This window comes from Mus caroli, unplaced genomic scaffold (genome assembly GCF_978045245.1).
Source record: "Mus caroli unplaced genomic scaffold, Mus_caroli_1 scaffold_9, whole genome shotgun sequence".
In the NCBI taxonomy this organism is placed as follows: Eukaryota; Metazoa; Chordata; class Mammalia; order Rodentia; family Muridae; genus Mus; species Mus caroli.
Genome location: NW_028227264.1, coordinates 78,934,835 through 78,957,062, shown reverse-complemented (window position 1 = coordinate 78,957,062; position 22,228 = coordinate 78,934,835). Strand labels below are relative to the sequence as shown.

The window sequence follows — 22,228 nt, the reverse complement described above, 5'->3', positions numbered from 1 at the left end:
GAACCAGATGGGTTTGCTGGCTTGGTTTTCATTTGCTGGGTCCTGTGCTTGGTGTTGGGGACCACAGAGCAGTTGGATTCTAAAATGTCCTTCTGTGTGCCGACTGGGAGAAGCCAAAGCTGGTCAATGTTATTATTACCTGGGACCAAAAAGGCTAGGGTGGCACTGTAGAAATTAGATATGTGGCCTTCTGTGATAAGTTCCCCACATGCCACACACATAAACGTGTGTTCACGTGTGCTTGTGTGTGTCACACACACACACACACACACACACACACACACACACACACACACACGGGGTGGGCACAGATGTGAAATCTTTACCCAGACCTGGAAGTGATCTATCCCCACTCTCCACTGAACTACGTCTCTCCTCTTTGTAGGCCCGGCTTTACTTAAGGACCTGAACTTGGCTGTCAAGGATATTCTGGGATTTCCAGGTCAGGCCCTGGTGGCACCCACAGGACACAGGGCCACATGTCTAAGCATTCTGCCCATAAAGGTAAATGTTGGGGAGCTGCCCTGTCTGGGACATGAGCACCCCCTTTGCACTAGGGAGGGCAACCAAGACATAGTCTCATCTACTTGACTGTATCTGTTAGGTTCTCAATCACCAGGGCCAGTCACAAGGACACCTAGCAAGGAGGCCACATCACCAGGCCTCATTTGCATGCTGGGGCCACCGAGTTGAGAGCTGCCTGCCGCCAGTGGATTTGAGCAGAAAGCTTTGCCTTCTGTTCTTGTCTGTTGTCTCAAGGTCAGATCCAGAGCGAGGACAGGAACAAAGGCGGCTGTCCCCCACTCTACCTCCCGAGCCTGCCTGTCGTTCCTGAGGACACACAGATGAGGGGAGAGCAGGGCCTCAGAAGGCCTTTTGTTCCAGGGAGCCCTGCCTGGCCACCATAGTGACAGGGAGCCTAGGAAGCCCCATGCCCTCCGCAGGCATCCTGCCTCAGACCATGAGGCCAGTGGTCACTGGAAATCAGACCCTGCCTTGGAGATAGTCAGAGGTCAGAGGCCTACCATGGAGACAAGCATCAATGAAGGTCAGGAGTTACCAGGGTCAAAGGTGGCTTCAGATCCATCAGGTGAGATCTGTTATGGGATATCCGGGTCCTTCAACCATCTGCTGGGGCTGTGTGCTCAGGCCATCGCTCACCCTATGATTCAAACCCACACTGATGGTCTTCAGTGGCCCTGGGCCAACCCTGTCTCCAGGCTTCACTCATCAACCCTGGTTGGTCACCCATGCCCCACCCATGCCACTCTGGTACACAGGGCAAGGCCTCAGGTTCCTGATCTCAGTGTCTGGTGACTCTACAGCCATCAAAGGCCACATTGCCAGGCAGGAGGCTAAAAATATGCAGAGAGAAATTTCTCATTACAGAATAAATAGTACCAAATTGCCCGCCTGAACTGAGACAGAACTGGGCAGTTGGGAGTTGTGGGTGGGTTATGGATCCCACAAGTGCCCCCCCTTCTAGCTTGCCACCTGCAGAGTAAGGACAGGGTGGATATTCACCCAACCCAAGCAATAGGCACCCACTGGAACCCAAAGAAATAATAATCTTTGTGTTACTGGCAAACAGAACCCCAGAGGGAATCCTCCCTCCCTCTTGCCTTCTTCCTTCTCTTCTCAATGTAAGCACTCCCCCCTCCCTGTCTCTCCTCCCTTTTCTATACTCTCCCACCACTCATCCTCCCTCCCACCCCTTCTCATTCTCTCCTGCCTATCATCTTCCCCTCCCCTCAAGCTCAAGACACAGGTCAGGCTTTGATCCCAAACCCATCTTCCCACAACTAGAACTGTCCAAGTCCCGGCAGACTGCTGTGCCTACCCAGGCCCCTGTTGGGAGAGGCTAGCCTTAGCCCTACAGAGGGACTCAGGGTACCCTGGTCTGCCTTCCCTTTGTGGAACTCCATCCATGTAGGGTCACATCTGTCAACTCTTGACTTCCAAAGAAAATGTGATTGGTCTGCGACATGCACCTGTCCCCATGTCCCCAATGGAGCAGCTGACAGCTAGCTATTTGGGGGCGGGGGGAGCACCAAGAGGCTTGGTTTGCCCATATCTGGGGGATGATGATTCGGGGGACAGTTTTTTTATTTCCTGTATTGTGGTGTGGCACTGTGAAGGCAATTTACAGGAGTTTGTTCTCTCCTTCAACCACGTGGGTCCAGGGATCAAACTCCGGCTTGGCAGCATGTGGCTTCACCTGCTGAGCCTTTCTGCCAGCCCAAGGCTCAGATTCAGGATGGGTACAGGTGGCAACAGCATTCTGAGTCCAAGCCCCTGGCTCTGCTGTGTGTGCTGGTGCTGAGAGCCACCCCAGGTGCACACATTCACCCCAGGGGCACACACTCACTCCTTGGGCACTCACAGGCTGGCCAGGGCCCAAGGCCTTCCATCTTGCCTGACAGGCCCTTCTCCCGGCTTTCAGCTGTGCAAGAGCACTGGCTAATAGTGCATTAACCTTGATGGAACTGCCAATTACCCCTGCTAATGCTGGGGTGCAGTGACTGCTGATGGTGGTGGGGCCACCCTCCCTGCGAGCAGAAGCAGGTGGGGGCTGGGGTCTCTCCTGACCTCATTAGACTAATCACCCTCTCTTTTGAAGCTCCAGCAATGACTGAGCTGAGGAGCCTGGGGCACAGATCATCAAGTATGGGGGACTAGAACCAGGCCCATCTCAGCAGTCACAACACAAAGATGGGGAATGACCAACAGGGCACAGGACCCCCAGAGCTGTGACTCAGGAGCTCTGGATTCCCCTGGTTACAAGTTGGGAATGCAGAACAGAGGTTTCCTGCGGGGAGCACCCCTGGCTGAGGAGAGACCCAGCCACTGAAGGGGGCAGATAGAGACATACAGGGTGGGCTGTGGCCTGGCTCTCTGTCACACCCAGCCTGACACCAACATTCATAGTAAGTAGACTCAGCCAGCCTCAGGGACCCAGCTCAGACCAGCGGGAGTATCAGTGGGTATGGAAGTGGATTAAGTCTGGACACCCATAGGGCAGGAGCTGGACAAGGAGTTCCGACTATGAGGGTTCTGAAAGAGGACCAATAGAGGGGCTAGAGACCTAGTCCCAGAATAACGGGGGGGGGGGGGGGGGGGGGGCTGGGAGGCAGGCTAGGTGGTATGTGGCTGCCACCTGGTGGCAATTCGTTGTTATGACCAAGCAGAGTAGACTCAACACTGAGGAAAACTGAGGTTAAGACCTCAAACTGCAAGTGACTTAGCATCCCTATCCCTCTTCCCTAAATTTAAGCACCAGAGAGGCAGGTGACTGGCTAATTCTGAGCTGTAGCCCATAGGCTCCTGAGAAACTCTACAGTAAGTGCCTAAGTGCCTATACACTGAGCCAGAGTGTCACAACTGGAGCCTTGGAACAAGTTTAAAGAATGAATAGTCTCTCTCGCTCTTACCCTCTTGCCTCTTGCCCCCTTACTCCTAATTCCCTTCCCCCCTCCCTCCACATGGCCATTGGCTGGCCCCCATTTCTCTATTCTCTCCTTCTCTCTGCCTTTCTCTGCCTCTGCTACCCTCTTTTTTTTTTTTTAAGATTTATTTATATGTAAGTACACTGTAGCTGTCTTCAGACACTCCAGAAGAGGGAGTCAGATCTCATTACGGATGGTTGTGAGCCACCATGTGGTTGCTGGGATTTGAACTCCGGACCTTCGGAAGAGCAGTCGGGTGCTCTTACCCACTGAGCCATCTCACCAGCCCTCTGCTACCCTCTTAACTCCCCTCCCCATGCCCTGAATAAACTCTATTCTATACTATAAAAAAAAAGAAAAAGAAAAAGAATAGTTTCTAGGGACAGTGACATGAACAGGAGAGCCCTGTCCTAGGCAGGGCAGCCAGGCATGACACCCTCATTCACTTCACCAGGATACCTGAGTGTGGCATCAAGGGGGAGGTCTCAGATAAGCTACAAAGCCACTCTTCATTTATTATTGCCAAAGCAGCAGGAAGGCGCACAGAGATCCCCAGGCCCCCCTGCTCCATCACACCTTATCAGACAATGCTCTTGTCCCTTACAGGAGGCAGACTGATGGAGCAGCCCGCATCAGCCTGGCCTTGGGGGCCTCTAGTCTGTGGGCTAGTCTCAATGAGGTCTCTATGCTGTCTTGGCCCATGCAGCCCCCTAGGGCCTGTGCAGGCTCCATCCAGGAAGGTTGACATCAGAGCTCACAGAACTACATGTTCTCTCTTGTTCTTGCAGCCTGCCATCTCCATCTCAACATCTGCAAGGGGAGGAACAGGACAAGACAAGGGATTGAAGGATGGGACTGGATGGACCTCCTTCCAATCCAGCCCAGCCCAGCCTTCAGAAGGTTTATGTCCCTTGCAGGTCCACCAGGGTAGGGAGAAGAGACCACAGAAGATGCTAAAGTTGGTGTCCAGGGCCCTTGGAAAGCCAGATCTAGTGCCTATTGTGGTCCTGGCTCTATACCAGCCATCACCAGGACAGGACAATCAGCTCTGCTCAGAACCCTGAGGAAGCCACCTCTGTTCTCATTGCAGTTCTGCTCTACCCTCTGTGGTACCACGTTCCCTGTGTGGCACTCTCCTCCAACATCTGTTTCCATTAGAGCTTCCAAAACCCCTATTAACACTACACCTCCTTGGCACACTCCCAGCCCCTCATTGGGGGATTCTAGCTCTGAGCTAGACCCTGAGCCCTTTTAGAGACATTGTCCCTTGAGTTTGTCTCAGTGATGAAGTCCTTCCTACCATCTCAGATTCCTGGTTTCAAAGACAGTCTCTTCCTCGCTGTCCTGAGAGGCCATCTCTTCATGCTCCTCCGTGTTGGTCAGGAGCCCATACCTCCTTCGCTGTGACTTCTTGAGTCTGCAGGACAGAAACACCCTCAGAAACAACTTCAGCACAGGTGACACCAAGTCCACGGGACCCACTCAGTGCTTCCCTCCACCCCCAAAGCACTTGCCAGATGTGAATCCTTTGTTATAAGAACTACAAGTGCTCAGGGCGTGGTGGCATACCTTTAATCCCAGCACTCGGGAGGCAGAGGCAGGCGGAGTTCTGAGTTCGAGGCCAGCCTGGTCTACAAAGTGAGTTCCAGGACAGCCAGGGCTACACAGAGAAACCCGATCTCGAAAAAACATACAAACAAACAAAACCAAAACAACAACAACAACAAAAAAAAAACCAAACTATAAGAGCAACTGTTGGCATAGTGAAAACTACGGAGGTAGAGGCATGGATACTATTGGGTTGGATTGCCAGCCACAGCTTCCTAATTCAAGCACAAGGCACTGTCATAGCAGCTAAGAAAAAAAAAAAAAAAAAAAAGGAAGATGAAAGGCTGGTTCCTTTTTAATTTGAGTCAGTGTCTTGCAGCACAGGCTGACCCTTAACTTCTGATCATCCTGCCTCCAGTTCCAAGTGTTGCGATGGCAGGCATGTATCAGCACACAGCATTTTGCAGGTGTTAGGCAAAACTTTTATCAGCCTCAGCCAAGGAAAGAATTTCTGCAGTTTTTGCAGCACAGCACGTTTTTTTTTGCACCCCCATCACCACAGCACCAGAGAGGCTGCGGTAGAAGGATGGCCATACTCCGGTCGCTGTCCACCTCGTCAGCCTTAAAATCACAATTAAAGAGACAGGAATAAGAACCAGTCCGGCCGGGCGGTGGTAGCACACGCCTTTAATCCTAGCACTTGGGAGACAGAGGCAGGTGGATTTCTGAGTTCGAGGCCAGCCTGGTCTACAGAGTGAGTTCCAGGACAGCCAGGGCTACACAGAGAAACCCTGTCTCGAAAAACCAAAAAAAAAAAAAAACAGTCGGCAGCCTGAATTACGTGCCCTCCCGCCCATTTCCTCCGCCCCCTGACTCACTAGATGCTGATTGGCCGCGCTAACGCACCTAAAAGCCCGGATGAGGAAGTAAAGCGAAATCAGGCCACAGAGCCCAGTGATTACGTAGAACAAGCGGAGCAGCGCGGAGCCCGTGTCCCTGTCCGGGAGCCTCCCGCTTGTGTGGTTATAAGGTGGGGCCGGCAGGCTGGAGTTTTCGGCGGAACCCGGGGTGCTACACCGGAGGAGCAGCAGCAGCAGCAGCATGCGCCGTGCCATGCCGGAGCTGAGGCGGAAGTGCACACAGCCCCGCCCCGCCCACAATGCCCTGCGCAGCCCCAGGATTGTTCATCTTAGCGCCTTATTATGGAGTTGGGTGGACACTAAGACTCCTCCCCGCTGCGCCCTAGTCACCCCATCCCTGCCACGTCTCAGACCCAAGCCACACAGTCGGGGGTTCTGGGTCACAGCCCTTTATTCAGGCAACGCCCCCCCCCGCCCCCGCAACATTCTGTCCCAGCGACCACGCCAGCCCAGCTTCTTTCTCTTTTCCCACAGGAAGCCTGCATCGCCCACGAGCCAGGTGCTAGCTCAGGAATTGCCTGGAAAGGAAGAGAAGAGATCAATCAGGGAAAGTCCAGTTCAGCTTCTAGGGGTGGGGGCTCCCCCAACCCTCTGAGCACCCGGAGTGTCCAAGGACCCCAGGCCTTGACCTCCAGCACTCACCGAGCAAACTGTGTGCAGTCTATGGCTCCAGATCCTGTGAAACCCTCTAGGACCCAGAGTCAGCCATCCTTCCATGGCTCAGGTTGGCTCCCCTTCATCCTGCCAAACAAAGGCGCGTGACTCTGGCATCCCCATGGGCCTGCAGCGCCCTCCCACTTCCCACCCTCACGGCGCCCATGTGGTTCGTCCCAAGGTGGCCATGCCCAGGGCGTCAGCGCCCTTTTGCAGCCCGCCTCGAGCAGAGCCGGGCTCTGTCCCGCTCAACAGCCTCACGGACTCTGGGCAAAAACTAAAGGCAGCAGCTCAGGTCTAAAGCCTGTCAAGCAAGGAACAACAAAAACATGCCCACAAAGGCAGGGCGCCCGGTTGCTCTGGCCGGCCGCGTTAGACTGGCAGGAGGTACCACCAGTTTGACTCATACTTCCAGGAAGCAAATGTCAACCCCAAGTCTTAAGTTTCTGTCCAAGTGAGCTATAAACCGGAGGGATGCGACACGAGCGCGAGCGAAAGTGTTACCTCGAGGCACAGGCCAGCTGCAGAGCTAGCGGGGGAGCAGCGGGCGAGTCTCGGAGGGTCTGTGGCTCGCGTCTGTCCCCCGAGGGCTGCGGCTTCGGAGGCTAGCAGAGAATGCCTGGAACTGGCGGGGCGCAGCCGCTAGGCAGCCTCGCTGGCCCTGCCTGCACCCGGCCCTGCACTGGGCGAGGCCTCTGCCGCCCCGCTGCCCCTCAGCACTGCCCACTCCCGTCCCCACTTGGCTGCTTGTTGCCTCCCGCACTGCCCTGCCTTCCTAGCTGCTCTGCTGGCCACGGAGCCGCAGCTCAGTGTCGGCAATGAAAGGGAAATGGTCAGAGCGAGATTCATTTCACACGGTCTTTTAATCGGCTTCGTGAAGCCAAAGAAACTGCGTACAAGAATTCCTCAGCCACTGTGAATACAACATCGATGGAGTATATGCATGTCTTCGGTAAAAAAGGACAATATAAATAAACATTTTCACAGCCTCCCGGACTGCTATGCTCCCCACGGGCTTGAGACATGTGCCCGATGGGCAGGACCTGCTGCAACTCCGCAGCAGGGCTGGGGAGCTGGAGGGCCATGGCTTGCTCAAATCGAGTCCATTCCATCTCAGGAGGGGTGGGGCGCCAGACTTCAGGGGCGACCACACAAAAAAAGAAAAGAAAAAAAAAATCCACAACCAAAAAACCTGAAAAAACAAAAACGAGTAACCAAAACCCACACAACCCGACAATTTAGAAAAAACAAAAACCCATGGCTCATGGTAAACAGTAAAATCTGAAGTGCTTTCCAAAACGTTTTTAAGAATACTTAAAAACAGACAGCGCTTCCTTAAAAACAGGTCTAGTCACGAGGCCATCTTGGGTCAGAAGCAGGCTGCTGACGGGTCAGAACGGAAAGGACTACAAAAGTGGGAACAAGGTGCTCACTACACAACGATCAGCGAAGCTCCCCCATCTTAATTACAGCCATGGAAGGACGATCTGGACGCGGAGGGCTTTTACTCGTTGTGTGTAGCTGAGGACAGAAGCGGGACAGTGTAAAGTCACTGGAGCTTGTGCTCCGCCCGCGCGCGTGGGAGGTGGCACAGGGTTTCATGCACCTGGTGCCCTGACCTGTGCGGCAGGCCTGGTAGCTGCGCCCCAGGCTGAGCGGCTTAAGATGCTCTGAGGACACAAGGGTTCACCGAGCCCAACCGCAGCCACTCAGATGGCATCCTTGGAACTAGACTTACCATAACTGTCATAGCTGTCTCTGTAGGACCCTCCCGAGCTCCGATAACCATAGCTGCCACCCTGACTCCGGCTGTGGAAAGACACACATGGACACCCAGGCTCAGCCCCATACCAGGTATAGTTGGCAAGAGTTGGTTCTCAGCAGAGAACAAAACCAAATGACCTACACTAGTCTGCCCTTCCCCTGGTGCACCCCCCTCCCTCTGTTCACAGCCCAGGCCCAGCTGCCACCACCGAGGCTAAGCCTTCGCGAGGCTCCCATCTGGCTCACCTGGCATAGTAGTCTCTGGAGCCTCCATAACCCCCACTCCGGGACTCAAAGCGGCCACCTCCATAGCCCCGGTCTCCTCCTCCTGTAGATGACAAAGAACAGAGTCAGGGAGTCCCTACTCCTGCTGCAGTGCCACCACCAGCTGCCAAGGCACCCCAGCACTCACCTCTGGAGAACCCTCGGCCCCGGCTTCGTCCCCCACGGAAAAAGCCCCGGCCTCCAGCAGAGCCACCCCGGTATCCTCGGGACCGGTTGTCAGAAGACTTGCCAGCTTGGTCAACTCTGATCTGCCGCCCGTCCACAGACTGCAGGAGAAAGGTAGGGTCACTGTACTCCATTCCACACCAGGTCTATCCAAGCTAAATTGGCTGACCTGATCCTCACCTTCCCATTCATAGCCATCATGGCGTCCTTAGCGTCATCGATATTTTCAAAGGTGACAAACCCGAAGCCTCGGGATCGCTGGGTCTCCCTGTCCTTTACCACCACCACTGCAGGAGAGAGGCATTAGATGTGCCCAGTCCACCCTCTGCCCTCCCACCCCCAAGCAGAAACTGAGAACAATGATCCTGACCCAAGACTCACCTTCGGAGATCTGGCCATACTTGGAGAAGACCTGCTCCAGTGCCTGCTCGTTCGTGTCGAAGCTGAGTCCTCCCACGAAAAGCTTGCCTTCATCTGATGCCATGGCAGCCTATGCACACACCATAGATGTTTGCCTTAACCACCACCCCTTCCAGAAACTGAAGCCAAATAGCATATTCTTAGCCTTTTTTTAAAAAAAAAAAGGAGTAACATATTTTATGTGCACTGGTGTTTTGTCTCCATGTATGTCTCTGATGTTGTCAGATCTTGGGAGTTAGTTATGAGGTGCCATGTGGGTGTTGGGAATTGAATCTGGGTCCTCTGGCAGGGAGGCAGTGCTCTCAACCACTGAGCCAACTCTTCAGCCCCTCACATTCTTTGCCTTTAAAAAATTGTTGAGACAGTGTCTCCTTTTATAGTCCAGGGTGGCCTTGGAACACCTGTAAGGATAAGTCACTGAAAGCTTTAAGGAGTTAAAGCTGCCTCTTCCCATCCCTTACCTACATTATGTATGTATGTATGTATATAAATAAAAGTAACTCACAGCTGGACATGGTGGTGTACGCCTTTGATCCCAACACTTGGGAGGCAGGCAGGCAGATTTTGCTGAGTTTGAGGCCAGCCTGGTCTGCAAAGAGCACTCGGGAGGCAGAGGCAGGCGGATTTCTGAGTTCGAGGCCAGCCTGGTCTACAAAGTGAGTTCCAGGACAGCCAGGGCTATACAGAGAAACCCTGTCTCGAAAAACCAAAAAAAAAAAAAAAAAAAAAGAGAGAGTCCAGGATAACCAGGAGTACACAAAGAAACTGGGGGAGGGGCTGGCGAGATGGCTCAGTGGGTAAGAGCACTGACTGCTCTTCCAAAGGTCCTGAGTTCAAATTCCAGCAACCACATGGTGGCTCACAACCACCCGTAATGAGACCTGACGCCCTCTTCTGGTGTCTGAAGACAGAAACAGTGTACTTATTTATAATAATAAATAAATATTTAAAAAAAAAAAAGAAACTGGGGGAGAGGGGGCGCTGGGAGGGGCAGCAGGGGGAGGGAGGACCCCATGGTCTTTTTTTTGTTTTGTTTTGTTTTTTTTTGTTTTTCGAGACAGGGTTTCTTTGTGTAGTCCTGGCTGTCCTGGAACTCACTCTGTAGACCAGGCTGGCCTCGAACTCAGAAATCCGCCTGCCTCTGCCTCCCAAGTGCTGGGATTAAAGGCGTGCGCCACCACGCCCGGCTGACCCCATGGTCTTACTGGGAAACCTCAGCCTCAAGTGGGGTTTCTTTCACACCTCTCATCCAGCCATTCAAGTCACCGAGATGGGAAGATCAATGAGAGAAAGGTCACTGTGGATCAGTTTGAGAGACTGTTTCAAAACAAACACCCATCTCGCCTAGCCTGTGGGAGTTGGAGGCAAAGGAACAGAATCCAAAACCAAATACAACTGCACAGCAAGTTCAATACCCTTCTGGGCTACACAAGAGGGAACTCTTTTTGCTTTTATCATCCCAAACGCATATGGAAGACTTTGTCATACAGCTGACAGCTTTTTTAAAAAAAAAAAGCCCACCGTTAAAGTCGGCCTCGGCCCCGGGGGTGATGCGCGGTGGAGGACACCCTCCAAACAAGCGTGAGGCCCCAGTGTCCTGCTGCCTTAAATGATTCTAGGGCTTGATACTCTAGTTCCTTTCCTGCTGTGGGCCTTTATTACACCTGGCCAGAGAATCCCATGGTTAGGATCAAAACGGCACGGTCACTTTGCAAATGTGTGTGGTTGGGGACAGAAATGATAGTGACTGCCTACCCTCACTAGCATAGAGTTGTTGGGCCAGAGAAACTTCATTACTGAAATACGCTCTTAGGGTACTGTCTGGAGGTGTGCCAGTTGTGGGATGCCTTGCTTACTCAACCAAGGGCTAGAGAAATGTTTTTGCATGATGGACTCAAGGGAGAGAGGAGGTTGGCCCAAGAGGCGTGGCTATCGAAAGGGGCGTGGTATCTAGACAAAGTCATTATTGGCTAGGGAAAACCAAGACCGGACAACTTGGAAAGTAAGTCCACTATACCACGAAACCAGTCTACCTTGGGGCAATAAACTTGGGGCACAAAAGGGCAACATTCAAACCTACATGTGCTTTTTTGTTCCCCACGTGGAACCACAAGGGAAGAGAAAACCGAGGTAGAGCCAGCTGGAGTAAAAGGGTCGCACGCGACACAGCTCCACATCTACCGACAACCGGACTTTGGAGGTAGGCGCGCCCCGCCCCCGGAGCAGCGCATGCGCCAAGCGCGCACCCTGCGCCATTCCATCCGGGCACTCGGCAGTCCCGCCATTTCGCCGGCGAAGCTTTTCAAAGCATCGCGGCGGCCATTTTACAAAAATTAAAAAAAAAAAAAAAAAGCCCACCGTTAAAGTCGGCCTCGGCCCGGGGGTGACGCGCGGTGGAGGACGCCCTCCGACAAGCGTGAGGCCCCAGTGTCCCGCTGCCCGCCTCGCCGCCGGCGGGGCGGACTCCAACCCGGGCCCGCCCCCAAGTCCCAGGGGCGTGCCGCTGCGGCTCCGCCTCGCCCGAGAGTCACAGGCCGCCCGCCGCCCCGGGCCCCTCAGAGCCGGTGCCGCCAGAGCCCTCACCGCTGAGTCGGGCAGGTCCCTGACGCGGGCGGGAAGACAGCGCGCCACACACACCCAAGCTTCCTAAGGCGCGAGTGCGAGGGGGAGCGCCCGAGTCCTGCTTGATATACTCCACCCCTGGAGCCACGCCCCTGAACCCGCCTACCACGCCGTACTGACCAATCCGATGCCTCAGATTCGGCATCTGCGCCTCGATAGAGGGGCGGGACTCCGTTGGCTTTGCCCTTGTCCGCGCGGAGGCGCTGAGTGTTTTGATTGGCTGGAATCTGTCCTGGCCGCATCCCTCCCCTCCTCCCCCGCCCGCTAGAGACTAGGAGGCGGGGACAGCTGATTTGGGGGCGGAGCTGACCCACTTCCGCGTTCCCGGCCCGTTTGTCCAGCCGAGGGAACAAAGAGCTTTTGCTACCTCAATGAGACTCTCAAAAACGGCTCCAACCTTGACTCATCGACTTAATACTTTTCCGTTCTTTTTTTTCTTTTAATATTTTATTACAGTTATTTAACTGAGGCGCATTTGTGAAGCCAGAAGACAGATGGAGTCTCTCCTTCCATCATGTAGATCCTAAGGATCATACTCAGGATTAGCCACAAGCAGCTTTATCCACTGAGTCATCTTGCTCGCCCCTCTTCCCCATTCTTGCCCATGAAACCAAAACCACCGAATTACTCTAGTCCAAAAGAACCTCCCAATACAACTACTGCCTAACAGTTCTTTGGACCCCAAGGACACTCCATAAGATCAGCCCTAAAATTTCCATCCCAGTATTAATCACAATGTCAAGATTTCCTTTTTCTCTAGATTTGCTGCAGCACTTCTTCTGCACCCAACTCAGTTTTCCTACAAATCTCAACCTGCTCTATAACGACCTGATTTCTGCCCATCTACAACCAAGTGTACAGTACCACATCACACAGATGGCAAAACACCGCTCTTTTCAATGTGTACCTGCATTTTCTAGGAGAGACCCCAGAGTCTCAAGCATGCCATGGAAGGCTTTCTATCCCTGAGCCACACCCCCTAACCCTTCACTGCAGAATTCTAAACAGTGGCTAAACCAAGCTACATCCTTAGCCTTCTTAAACACACACACCACAGAGAACAAAACAAAAAAGTGCATTTTAATTTTAATTTTATGTATATGGGTGTTTTGCCTGAATGTCTATGCAGCACTCGCCTGACAAAGACCAGAAGAGAGTACTGGATCCTCTGGATGCAGAGGTCCAGAGAGCTGTGAACCTCTATGTGGATTCTAAGAACTGAACCCACATCCGCTGCAAGAGCCCTTTACCACTAGGCCATTTGGTCCTTTGAGACAACCTACATTTTTCAATCTATCCTTGAAATCTGTAGTCTCACCTCCCAAGTAGCTGTGATAGCAGACCCTTGTCTCCAGGCTACATTTTCTTCTCCCTCCACTGTGGTTTTGAGAGTCCTGAGTCCTGAGTAGCCTATGTAAGGATCCTTTTGTTTTTTTGGTTTTTGTTTCTCTGTATAGCCCTGGCTGTCCTGGAACTCACTTTGTAGACCAGGCTGGCCTCAAACTCAGAAATCCGCCTGCCTATGCCTCCTGAGTGCTGGGATTAAAGGCATGCGCCACCACGCCCAGCTTTATGTAAGGATCCTAACTAACCCCCATCTAAGGCAGTTCACCTCTCACTTCAATGGCTTCTGCTTACTATACGGCCTGAGAAACAAGCCAGTGCAGACATCTCCCTAGATATCAGTGATAGGAAATCCACACTTCAGCACTGCGCCTTGGAGAGAGTACAGTCTGGTGACATTGAGAACTGAGACATCCCAACCCTGCTTTAAGCCTCAGACTCACTGACCTTCAGATGAAGTTGGTCGAGGTGACCCAGCTGTCACCAGGAGAAGAATGCCAGGACCCCTCAGGGATTTGATGCTCCCCTCCCCCTAGACAGCAGCTGGTGACTCATGGCCACCCCCTCTGCACTTCGCTCTCTGCACGCAGCCCTCCTATCCCCGTCAGAGCAGCCTGCTGCGTCAGCCACTCACGCAAGGAGGTTATTAAAAAGAGCTGAGAGACCAAGATGTGTTCCCTCCCTCAATGTGCGCAATCCAGGAGGGGAGGGGATCGTGCCTTGCAGGGACCGCTGGACAACAAGCCAGCAGAGCCAGAGCAACAGTCCTACTATGTGCTCACAGGAGGGAAAATTGGATCCCTGTAATCCCAGCTCCCAGGATCATGCTGGGCCCCTAGCCTGGCTCACATTCTGGCATCTTCCAGTTCCTGGTTTTGAGAATTGCTGTACTTAGTCTTTGATTCATTCATTCATTCATTCAAGCAGCACCCACTTACTAAGCTTACTACCAACCGGCTCATTTGGGCCGGGCTCCACCATTACCCATAGCCATTTTCGAGCCCCAGAAAAGCGTGAAAATGTCTGACCCATGGATAAGGCTTCAGGGTGCATTTCTTGCGCCTTTGGCGTACTTGTGTCTAAAGCGTGTCCCGTGTACTTACCTGTGACTACGTGGACAGGTGGCTCAGCGTGCCACCATGACCCTTTGTTTCTTTTGGTGGGCTTTAAAGGAGGCTGAAACTCTCTCTTACACACACCTCATATCCACCAACGCTGTAAATCCCTGAACCACCGGCCAATCCAAAATAGTGCTCTCTGCTCGATAAGGACAGGAGAGGGCGCTACAGCCTCGGCTGGAGTGTTCAGGACTCATGTCCCACCTCTTTTCAGGCGGCCACAAGCTGCTTGGGCAGGCTATGGCCACTAGACGTCGCCATCGTGGACAGTTATCACTGACGGAAACCAGAACTGTCAGTGTCAGTGCTGGTTTACCTTCGTTGTGCCCAGCTCGGTGGTAGCTGGACTGCACCCTCGAGGTTTGCTCCTGCGCGTCTGGGCAGAGCAGTTGGCCCAGTGTCGCCCATCGGGACACTAGTGACTGCTCCCAAAGGGATCCCATGTGTCTTGTATAAATCCGAGATGGGGGCAGGGTGTCAGCCTAGAAGGAGAGTTCAGTCAGTCCTGATCTCGGGCTTACCCTGCACCCCACTCCGCTGCTCGGCGTCGCTATAGAGACGATGAGGGATGACGCCTCCACCTCCCCATCCCCGGTTCTCCGTCCGCCCGCGGAGTCCTCCCGGACCCAGGCTAATGACCGGGCGGGAGATGGTAAATAAGCGTCTGGGTTGGGGACGGGCGTGGCCCGGGATGAAAGGCGCGCGTGTGGGGGGGCACCCCGGGGCCCGGTAATTACCGCCTCCTTCTCGGCCGGGCGGAGGCCGGGGACACTGCACCTGGCCTCTGCCCGGCGGGGGCGCACAAATGGGACCGTGATGGCAAAGCCTGGAACCCGCCCAGTTAGCCCCGGATCCTCTGGGACCAGAGCCAGGGTGGAAGATGCAGCCTATGCATGTGTTGCCAGGTGTGGCGCACATGTGTGCACGTGGGCAGAAGACCTGGAGGGACATAGATGGAAATGTAAGGATTCAGAGAAAACATCTGGATCCTGTGGACAGAGGAAATGGGTTTGTCAAATATGTGTGAAGTGGACACAGTCACCTTTGCATGACTGACCTGTGTTCCCTAAGGACAGGATGGGTGGGCAGGGTGCTGTGACGCCAACATACAGGAACACAACCTGGATGTAGATGCAGGGTTAGGTGTGCATGACTGGGTGGGCCAGCACCCACAGAGGTAATGTAGCCATCTATGGCTGTGACTCACGTTCCTAGGTGGGCACAACAGAGCTGTGTCAGAAGCACCTGGGCTCTCCCTATTAGTGAGTCCAGAATCACCTGGAAGGGTTAAGCTTGCCTTTCTGCTACAGAGTGGGCTCTGATTTCTCAGAAGGCCCCAGATGTCTGGGGCCCTGCCACTCAAAAAGACTGCATTTTGCTTCTGGAAGGGGTCTGCGGCCAGAGCGGGCTAGGCTCAAGTTCCTGTGACTCATCCCTCCTGCAGCCCTGAGTCACACCCCAGGAATGGAAATAGGAAAGCCTGGGAGGGCCAGGCCCTGCAGGCTCTTGCCCAGACCTGGGCCTTGAGCGGCAGAGGGACGCCTCAGACAGCACACACATCCTATGACATGCCACGCCATACACATGCACACCCACGCCCTCTGCAGCAGACTTGTTGGGCTCACAGTCACAGACTCGACATGCTTTTGGTATCTGATAGATCTCGTGGAAGGTCCTCACGGGTTTCTATACCTGCTTGCCTTTTGTTTTGTTTTGTTTTTTTCGAGACAGGGTTTCTCTGTGTAGCCCTGGCTGTCCTGGAACTCACTCTGTAGACCAGCCTGGCCTCGAACTCAGAAATCTGCCTGCCTCCTCTGCCTCCTGAGTGCTGGGATTAAAGGCATGCGCCACCATGCCCTGCTACTTGCCTGCTTTTTTTTTTTTTTTTTTTTTTGGTTTTTCAAGACAGGGTTTCTCTGTGTAGCCCTGGCTGTCCTGGAACTCACTTTGTAGACCAGGCTGGCCTCGAACTCAGAAATCCTCCTGCCTCTGCCTCCCGAGTGCTGGGATTAAAGGCGTGCGCCACCACCCCCGGCACTTGCCTGCTTTTAATAAATGGCTGGGACTGGAAAACAGTGCACGGAAGCCAGGTCAGGGATGTAGGAGCAGGAACATGCACTCATTCTAAAGGCACAAGGTCTGTATCGGATGTTGAAAAACCACCAGCGACCCTCCAGTGATGCCCAGCAAGCCCTGGAAGCTAGGTTCATCAGCCTGGGAACTGACCTATTTGGGTTCCTAAAACTAGTGGAAGGGAGGGGATGGAAGGCATCTACCCCAAAGGGTTCTCAAATGCTGCTGAGCAAGGGCCACCTCCACCCCATCACCCCTGGGGCAGGAAGAGCCACCCCTCCTCCATCCTGTCCACTTACAGTAGGCCCCCTCAAACACATATCTAACAGTAGTGTGACCTTCCATGTAGGGGTAACACACTAACAGGCTCCCTGGAAACAGAGGTAAGCAAAGCCACTTCTGCCTCGGGCTGGTGGTTTGCAGCACTTCCTCTGCACTTAGCTGCATAGGGACAGTCACATGTGTGCACAAATCCCCAGGTCACCAAGCATCTGTCCACCTCAGGGTGCCTGGAGGGTCCCCATGCAAGTGGACACCCTGGAACACCTGTCCACCCAGGTGCAGAGGGTCAGCTGTAGCCCACAGGCCCAGCTGTCTGGGTAGGCGGCACCCAGGCACCTCCCTGACCCCATTGCTTCATCTGAGAAGTGAGTGGGATCCGGGGAGCCTCCAGGGTCTGCCGGGGACTAGGTCAAGGGTCAAGGGCAGCAGCTGGGCTGCCTCCTCCTCTGCGATGTCTTCTCTGGCTGTCAACTCTTGAGCTGACACCTAACTGCCCCAATTTGTGTGGATTTCCAAGATTCTGCAAATTTCTTCCTTTTTGTTCCTGTGAGACAGGGATTTGGGAAGGCCATGTGTAGCGGACAGTGACCTAGAACTCTGATCCTCCTGTCTCTGCCTCTCCAGTGCTGGGATGACAAGATAATAGTCACTTTCTTAGGGCACATCTGTCTCCAGCAAACACACCTATTTCCCACCAGTCGGACCAGAGGCAGTGCAGGGAGACCCTGACTTCTCCTTGGCTGGCCTGTGGTTGTGTTTGAGGGAGGAGGCTGCCTTTAGACCGGGGTGTGAATATCCCAACTCTTGGGGCAAGAGCAATATACCAGCAGTCAAAAGCACTGGCTGCTCCTCGGGGAGGGGGGGGGCGTCTGGTGGACTCCCAGCACCCACATAACTTAAAACCATTTGTAAGTGCAGTCCCTGGGGATTCAACCCAAGTCCTCTTGTGGCTTGCCAGCCTGCAGTCATGAACATGGTGCACATACGTATTCTCACACAAAGCACTCATACACAGGAAAGAAGTCAACTTAAAACAATAAACATAAACAAATGCTGACTCTTCTTCTTCCTTTTTTCCTGTGGGGAACACAGAACTCCAGGCATGCTAGACTAGCCCTTACCACAAAGCTATGTACCCAGCCTGCCCAGCTGTGTGTGTGGGTGTGTGTGGGGTGCATATCACTAAATTGCCCAGGCTGACCTTGAACTAGCAATCTCCGACCTCATCTTCATCTAGGAACACTCACTAGGACATGTATGACCCTGGATGCTCAAGAACCAAAGTGTGGGGTATGGATGAGTTACATGGGGTGTTGTGCAATGGGAGCCAGGCCCAAAGTCCTCAGTAAATGCTCCTGGCCTGTGCAGCTGCACCGAGTGTCTGGAGGCCTCTTGGTTAGTGGTGTTCTGCTTCAGTATTGTGGGGCATGACAGCTGTCTGCGGCGGCCTGCTGGGGTGAAGGCTGGGCTCCTTCTTCCATAAGGGCCTGTCCCGCCCACATTCCAGAAGGGTTAGGGGCCCCATCTCCTGTCCCCCCCCCCCACTCCCTGCCTGTTCTCAGAGGACCTCTGACCCACCTCCCTATCCTTCCCCTGGACACCCAAAGCAGCAGCTGGCCCCACGTCTGTGGGCGGGGGAGGAGGTTGGAATGTGAGGGGGGGAAGGGTGAAGAAGGGGGCGGAAGTGGGGGAGGGGAGGGGTGGGACAGCCAGTGAAAAGACGAAAATAGAGGGGCTTGGATGGAGACAGAAATAGAAAAAAAACCTTGAAGGGACCAAGCCAAGGAACCAGCCAGCCTTGCCCTGGAGGAGCAGCGAGTCTTGCAGGTGACAGCCTTCCTCCTCCACCTGGCAGGCTGAGCGGCTCACCTGCCCCGCGTGACACCGGGGAGGACTAGGTGGCCGTGGGTGGGGCTGGAATCAGACTCCTGGGAAGATCTCCACGCCCAGCCGTCGCCCGCATAGCCTCCTTCCCAAGGCCCGGCAGGAGGGTGGTGCTGTTTGGGGCCCCACGGAGGCGGCTGTGCCCTGCGGGTACCATCTCTGGCCTCCTCCACGGGTTCTGCTCCTCCTAGCTGCCCACGCAGAGCCACCTCCAGACCTCTGACATCTCAGAACTTACTGCCAGGTCCCCAAGTCCCGACTGGAAAATGGCCACCCCTCCCCCCAGGGGACTCCAGACTCTGGCAGGAAGCCATGACCCGTAGTGACCTCTTTCTGCCCGCCCCCGGCTGCCTGGTCACAGAGACCTGCCCATCTGCGAGGTTACCCTCTTGCGGCTTTGGCAAACACCACCATTCCTTGTCGCCAGCCTCTACTCTGGTCTTCTCACCCTAGGCCAGCCTGGGCATAAGCACCGACTGGTTTTGACCTTGCACTCATCCTTCTACCTCAGCCTCTTGAGTGTTGAGATGACACCTGTGCGCCACCCACCTCTCCCTGACTTCTTTATGGAGACCACGGGCAAGGACAGCTGATGATGACCTGATGTCCCGGACCGGGGGTCGTTCTCTGCTCATCCAAAGTGCGAGCATGCATTTTAAAATCTTTGCCCTCCCCATCCTCCATCCCTTCCATCAGCCCTCGCAGCTTCTTCCGGATGATTGGAATTTCGTGCAGTGCAAACCTGTTCTACTGTTTCTGCCTCCACCTTCCAAAGGGTGATTATAACCAGGGTCATGGCCAGGAGCACCACCCCCATCTACTCAAGTCTAGACTTGGGGGATCTTCTTCAAGGCCCTTTACCAGCTTTTCTTTTTTCCTATCTCGTTAACCCCTTCACAGCTTGACCTGAATGCAGCCGCAACACACCCTATCTCTCTTCCAACAACACATGGCAAACTCCTATTCGTCCCGCAAAGCCCCCTCCTACTGGTTGCCTTCCATCCTCAAGTCCTCCCATGAGGCAGGGAACTGCAGGGGAACGGGGAAAGGTCAGTCAACTGGAAGTTGATGCGGCAGGAAATGCCAGTGTGCAAAGCGGGGGTGCTCGTTGCACGCCTGTGCTGGGGGGTCCACGTGCGACGCCCCCAGTGACGCCCCCTCTTCCGTCCCCGCCCAGCAGCAGCCGTCAAGCCTGCGTTGCGAATCCCGCCCCCAAGTTTGCATACACGCGGACAGTGGGGCGGGGCCCCTGCGCCTCCGCGCTCGCGCACTCGGCTTTACCAGGCTAAAGTCCCGCCTCCAGAAGGCAACCTCGAGCTATTGGTACTTCTGGAAGACGGAAAGGAGGTTTCACCAATAAGCTCTTTCCCATGGGGGCGGAGCCTGGGCCGAAGCTCAGGCGGGGGCGGACAGGGCGCCCTCCCCGCGATGACGTCGGGAGCCCCTCCTGGCGCGTTGCCCTGACAACCGCGTTTCCATCTCATCGGGTTTCCGGGGGGCGGCCCCCTCCCATTCAGCTTTTTCCTCAATGGGGTGTTGTGGGGGGAGCGGAAGGAAGTGAAGGCATACCCCGCCCCTCTGCGATTTCGGCAACCATTCCTGTCTGAGCCTCAGTTTCTCTCTCCTTACTACCGTACGCACTGGGTCTCCGCCTTGGGGCTTGGGTGATTGTACCCTGGGGTTGTGGGTCCTTACGCGCTGTGCAGGAAGCACTGTGGTTTGGGAGTGTCACACCCTCACAAGGTTATCACATTAGACTCCCCAACACATGTGCACCTTTAGGACAGTCATCTCAAGGACCAGACCTTGAGGTGCCCTGGGACATCTCTCATCGCCCTGCTAGTGGACTTGATTGGCAGATTCCTGCCTGGCTGGTGATGCAGGCGCCTCGCCTCCCTTCCTGGTCCCTCAAGTAGCCCTGAGCTACAAGGGGCAGCTGTCCCTCCCCAAGCCTGACACACGGGTACTTCCCACCCTCATCTACGTCGTGTGCCCTCAGATGTCCCCAAACATTTTGAGCCCAATGATCATGAACTCTCCAGGGATCAGGACATCCGCCTTCCTAGTGTGGGCGGGCGCGGGACGATTTGGGTGTTACTTGGTGGAGGGAGGGGCAGCAAACCCTTCAGTTGTTCCAAGCCACCCTTGGGGAAGGCAGCTTTTCTCACCCAGTGAGGCTCAGGGCGAGGACTAGCTTCCAACCACAGGCCTAAACCACCAGGCCCAGCGCTGTGTTGGGGGCCAGGGGGCTCAGTTTTCTGGGCTGGAAAATGGGAGTGTAATTACTTGTGACTGTGGGCCTCGGAAAGCACTGAACAAGAGAATTAACAGTCTGATAGATAACTGTCTCAGCCCTGCCCCAAGAAGCACCTTATGGAGCCGTGAGGAACATCAGGTCGGCCTGCCGATGGGGGCAGGAAAAGGTGGGCGTCCACCTTGGCAAGTTCCCAGGCGTAACCAGAGATTGTTGTGCCCATATGGGGCATGGCTGGAGCAAAGGCCTGGAAGGTGCATGATCCTTATGGGTGGAATGCGCAGGTGTGGCCACCGAGAGGAGAGGCAGGTCACAAGGCTGATGAGGTTTAGCTGCTCCCTGAGAACCTCAAGTCACAGCGCTGACTCCCTCTGCCTGGCTGCCTGGCGTGCGACTCTCACAGGCACTTCCCAGTTTCTGGGCTGGAGCAACACCTCCCACTCCTGGGAGCTGGGAAGCCCTGCCCCAGTACTGACTCCTAAGTTCCCGTCTTCAGCCCACTTCAGAGCCAGGAACTGAGGGTGAAAGCGTCGCCCAGGGCAAGCCCCGGCCCCACGCCCAAAGGTACTTCCGTCCTCGGTAGCAGGAAGTGGCCAGCCCCCCCCCCCCCCCAAGCAGCTTCCTGCCGGTCCCAAGCTGGGGGAGCTGCTTGGGAAACCATTTGCAGGAACTAGGGCTTGCTACTCACCAGACAAAGGGCTTGGGGACTCCTCAAGGAACAGCCAGGGGCAAGAGGTCATGTCTCATTTTCGTTTATTTGAAATTCGGTGCTCGTGTAAGGTTTTTCTTTTCCCCTCAAATTTTATTTCAGTAAAAGGAGACTTGGGCGAGGTGGATCCCCCACAGCCGGATTCTTCCCTCCCCCCGAGGGTGGCTAATGCTATCTGGTGAAGTCGTCATAGGGAAGAGAACTATGGGTGGGCTCCTGCCTGAGGCCTCCACCCTCAGCCCAGTACTGGGACATATCACAGGCAGCTTAAAAAAAATCCTAAAAAAAAACCCCCAAAACACATTTAAATAGGTATTCAAGACAGCTTTAAAAAATGCACCCACTCACCCCCTCCCTTTTCTTTTTGGGAAAAAAAATAGAAAAAAAAAACAAAACAAAACCGAATTCTCGCTTGGCCTCTACCGTTCAGGATCCCCTTCCCACCCACCCACCCCAAAAAACCTTTACAGCTAGTCAACACACGTTCACATCCCAAACCATTAAGGTTTAAACACACAGTGGGGGAAGAGACAAGGACGGGTTCACAGCCTAGAACAAAGGAACCGTGGACAGGTGGAGTCTAGACAACATGGACAGATGTCAGGGGTGGGCACATATCCCATTTATCACAAAATCTCAAAATGTGGAGGAAAAAAAACCTCCCCACAAGATTCACTCCTGCTGTATCAGCCCCAACTCAAGGGGAGGGCTCCCCCATGGAGCCAATGTGGACCAGCAGA

At 54.4% G+C, this 22,228-nt stretch overlaps 2 protein-coding genes across 3 annotated transcripts; both read right to left on the bottom strand.

The window, feature by feature from the left end:
- Positions 1-3,941: 3,941 nt before the first annotated feature.
- Positions 3,942-7,130, bottom strand: Fam174c (family with sequence similarity 174 member C). Its single transcript, XM_021175067.3, has 4 exons — positions 6,557-7,130; positions 5,901-6,432; positions 4,747-4,863; positions 3,942-4,256 (listed from the first exon to the last, which is right to left on the bottom strand). Coding segments are annotated over exons 2-4 (327 nt in total). The 5' UTR covers positions 6,110-6,432; positions 6,557-7,130; the 3' UTR covers positions 3,942-4,255.
- A 282-nt stretch (positions 7,131-7,412) lies between these two features.
- Cirbp (cold inducible RNA binding protein) lies at positions 7,413-11,913 on the bottom strand. Of its 2 annotated transcripts, XM_021174040.2 has the most exons (7): positions 11,786-11,913; positions 9,164-9,272; positions 8,963-9,069; positions 8,745-8,883; positions 8,579-8,660; positions 8,307-8,377; positions 7,413-8,089 (listed from the first exon to the last, which is right to left on the bottom strand). In XM_021174040.2, the coding sequence occupies exons 2-7, from the start codon at positions 9,264-9,266 to the stop codon at positions 8,073-8,075; spliced, it is 519 nt and encodes a 172-aa protein (XP_021029699.1). In that variant the 5' UTR covers positions 9,267-9,272; positions 11,786-11,913; the 3' UTR covers positions 7,413-8,072. The 2 variants fall into 2 exon arrangements, with proteins under 2 accessions (XP_021029699.1, XP_085699114.1); XM_085842988.1 differs by lacking the exon at positions 7,413-8,089 and having other exon boundaries at positions 8,096-8,377.
- Positions 11,914-22,228: the final 10,315 nt, after the last annotated feature.

Coding starts and splice junctions, on each gene's coding strand:
- Cirbp (XM_085842988.1), bottom strand. CDS start 9,266: ATGGCATCAGATGAAGGCAAGCTTTTCGTGGGAGGACTCAGCTTCGAC. Junction 9,070..9,163: donor GTATGGCCAGATCTCCGAAG/GTGAGTCTTGGG, acceptor TCTCTCCTGCAG/TGGTGGTGGTAAAGGACAGG. Junction 8,661..8,744: donor GGGCCGAGGGTTCTCCAGAG/GTGAGTGCTGGG, acceptor TGTCATCTACAG/GAGGAGGAGACCGGGGCTAT.
- Fam174c (XM_021175067.3), bottom strand. CDS start 6,109: ATGGCACGGCGCATGCTGCTGCTGCTGCTGCTCCTCCGGTGTAGCACC. Junction 4,864..5,900: donor TTCCTCATCCGGGCTTTTAG/GTGCGTTAGCGC, acceptor TCTGTCCTGCAG/ACTCAAGAAGTCACAGCGAA.